Here is a 3,060-nt window from a genome sequence, read left to right as displayed (position 1 = left end):
ATACAAGAAGTTAACAGAAAGAGAAGGACTCGCTATTGGTGAATGGCTCCAGTAAGGCTGCTAAAGAACAGATGAATAGCTGAACATTAAACATGTGATCTTATTGTCATAGCAACGCTCTAACAGTTACTATGGTTTTTAATTGAACTTTTTTATGACTGCGAATAATTACAGCCGCGAATATATCCCAACCTACGGTATTAACTGTATTTTGTGTATTATTATATTACATGTAAATATTCACAAAACTCTGATACTACATAAAATATTAATTAGACAGTGTATAGTCATGCTTAGTATGGTATTTCATATTATCAAGTATATTGTGTACCAATAGATTTGTTATACCTCCAGTACTTGTACATGTATAATACTAAACACAACCACTAACATTAACATCAAAGTATTAAATATTAGGATTAATTTTTACATGTTACACCCATTATTTGTATAGCCACACCTATTATTCATATTTACGCTGACTGATATTATTAGTATTTGTTTATGTATCTAGAACTGGGAGATACTGAAACCAGGAGCAATACCTAATGAGGGACTGTGGCCTATGGAGAGATGTAATCATGCTAGTGCTATTATCAATGGTGACTCTACCTCACCTACACTAGTAGTGATTGGTGGAATGGATAAGAGAGATCAACTATTTAATGAATGTTTGTTATTTGATAGTATCACTACTGGTCAGTACATTTGTAGGAAGGTATGTGTGTGTATAGTACTGTAATGATGTGTGTGTGTGTATAGTTAGGTCAGTTGAGAGTATGACACTAGTACTGATGTATATTGATGATAGATTAGTAATTGTTAGTGTGTTCAGTAGATAACACTATCACTGATGAAACATTAACAATACAATAGAACCACCCACACATTTGATTAAAAATTACACATTACATTATTTGTGGGCCAACCTTAATGTGTGTGTGTGTGTACTATTAACACATTTCCTATTCTTAATCTTGAGAGTTAAATTTGTACATATTTTGTTATTTTTCACATGATGTGAAATAAAATGTTTATTTTGTTTGTTGATGGTGAGGATTAGAATTGATTTTACAATTACAATAAATGTAATGATCATCTACATGTACATGTACATATAAAATGATACAATTTCTCATTTTTTATAAGTAACTGTATAAACATCATGTATCAGTAATTACTTGTATACTTCTCTTTATCTACAGATTCTTCTACCTGAATCTGTTACTGATAGATACAGTCACTCACTCACAGCAGTCACAATGTCACCACACTGTGTGTGGCTAGTAATTGTTGGAGGATGTGGAGAGTTTAGAATCAAAGATGTTGGAGGAGGAAAAAAGGTGCCATGGGGTACATACATCACTGATACTAATAGACTAATAATGATAATTGAATTAGGTAAGATAATATTAATCAATTGTAAGGATATGAGCATTAAATACATAATTATATTAAATAATGTACCACTCATTTTTATAGTATGTACATTATTTGTAAATTTCAGTTCGTAATATGACGTACATTTTCCATTCATTTTGTATACTGTACACACTACAATACCACTGTATGTGTGAGTGTGTATTTACAACCACTATAAATGATACCATTAGTTTATAAATTAAATACATTTATTTATAAATGTATATAATGTATCTTATTGTGTCTCAGTATATAGTGAAGCTGGTGAGTGGATAGTACAGTCAGTACTGGATGGTAATGATCTCACTAGTAAGAACTATCAAGAAAAGTATGAATCGTACAGCAAGACCAGAACATGGTGGATGGATCAGCTAATAGAATATCCGACAGAGAGGGAAATGAAGCTTCAGAGATATATACAATCTTTACATGAAGACCTACAAGTGGCTCATGAGAGCAAAGTATCACTACAGGAGGCACTGGTTGAGACCAATAAACAAGGTATATAGGATACTACACACACACACACTTTAACTGTACTAACTGATTACTGTTATGTATTATTGTGTGGTTATTGGTAGTGTGAGTGTGTGTATTACTACTGGTTTACATTATGATACTAGTGGATTAGACAATCTTGAGTATATGGTGTACATGTAGGTCAAATTGCCCATGCATTACAAGTAATGAGATTCATGTACAGGGACCTTAATCTGCTTACCATTTCACCATTAGCAGTAATGTATTTATGGACATGCAGTGCAAATTTGTATATGCTACAAATAATATTGAATATCATCATCTAATGGTTTGTTCATTGGTTGAACCAGTCTTTGGTGTGTGTATATGTATGCATTATAATATCCCCACTGTGGGATGCATCACATTTGTATGACCAAGCTCAAGAGCCTTAAGGTGGATTCTCAATATGACGCATGTGCGTCCGTCACGACCGGAAGTGCTGTATAAACCAATGGGAACATGCGTCAATGCATCAGATTAGAAAACATTTCTATTCTGACGCATTGAAAGTGTACTCCCATTGGTTTATACAGCACTTCTGATCATGATGCTAGCGTATGAAAATCAATGTGTCATATTGAGAACCCACCTTAAGGCTTGAAGGCAAAGTGACAAGGTCATACAAATGCAATGTATCCCACAGTAGGGGTGTTATCAAATATCAACATACATGTACACGTATATGAGTGGGTGTATGCAAATGCTCTACAGCACTAGTAGCACTACGCTTTGGTAAAATGAATACAACAGAGGACAGGAGGCATAGCAAAATTTAACGCGCTGTGTATTGATCTTACCTTCCCTGGCCATCTTGAGGCTAGTCAACCATTGATTTGAACAGGGAAAGAGAGCAGTGAGATTGATGAAAAATTGTGAAAAAATGAGAAGTGATTATTGGTCTGTGCATTGATCTAAGTTTGTATGGACTCTGGAGACTCGCTATCTTCCGGCTTTGTACCTGTCAGTCCCACGCGTGGGTCACCAAACCTATGGCCAGACTTTATGTTGACTTTCAGCTTATAATAGCTGTCCAATATTTTGCTTCGTATATTTTATTTTTAAAATATTTTATTGTGAAAACCACAGGATTCCTCACATTTGTAATCACAGGCAGTG

General features: G+C 34.2%; 1 protein-coding gene across 1 annotated transcript in view; it reads left to right on the top strand.

Moving 5' to 3' along the window:
• Positions 1 to 1,677: 1,677 nt before the first annotated feature.
• LOC109590426 (uncharacterized) overlaps positions 1,678 to 3,060 on the top strand; it is a gene marked incomplete at its 3' end in the record, with an annotated part of 3,249 nt that continues 1,866 nt past the window's right edge. The window contains exon 1 of the mRNA XM_020006349.1: positions 1,678 to 1,923. Within this exon, the coding sequence (XP_019861908.1) occupies positions 1,785 to 1,923 (139 nt within the window). The remainder of the gene's footprint in view (positions 1,924 to 3,060) is intronic.

The sequence above is a fragment of the Amphimedon queenslandica genome, unplaced genomic scaffold, assembly GCF_000090795.2.
Source record: "Amphimedon queenslandica unplaced genomic scaffold, v1.1 AMPQUscaffold_10035, whole genome shotgun sequence".
Classification (NCBI taxonomy): Eukaryota; Metazoa; Porifera; class Demospongiae; order Haplosclerida; family Niphatidae; genus Amphimedon; species Amphimedon queenslandica.
Note: the sequence above shows the minus strand (reverse complement) of the source record. Positions and strands in the feature narration are given on the sequence as shown.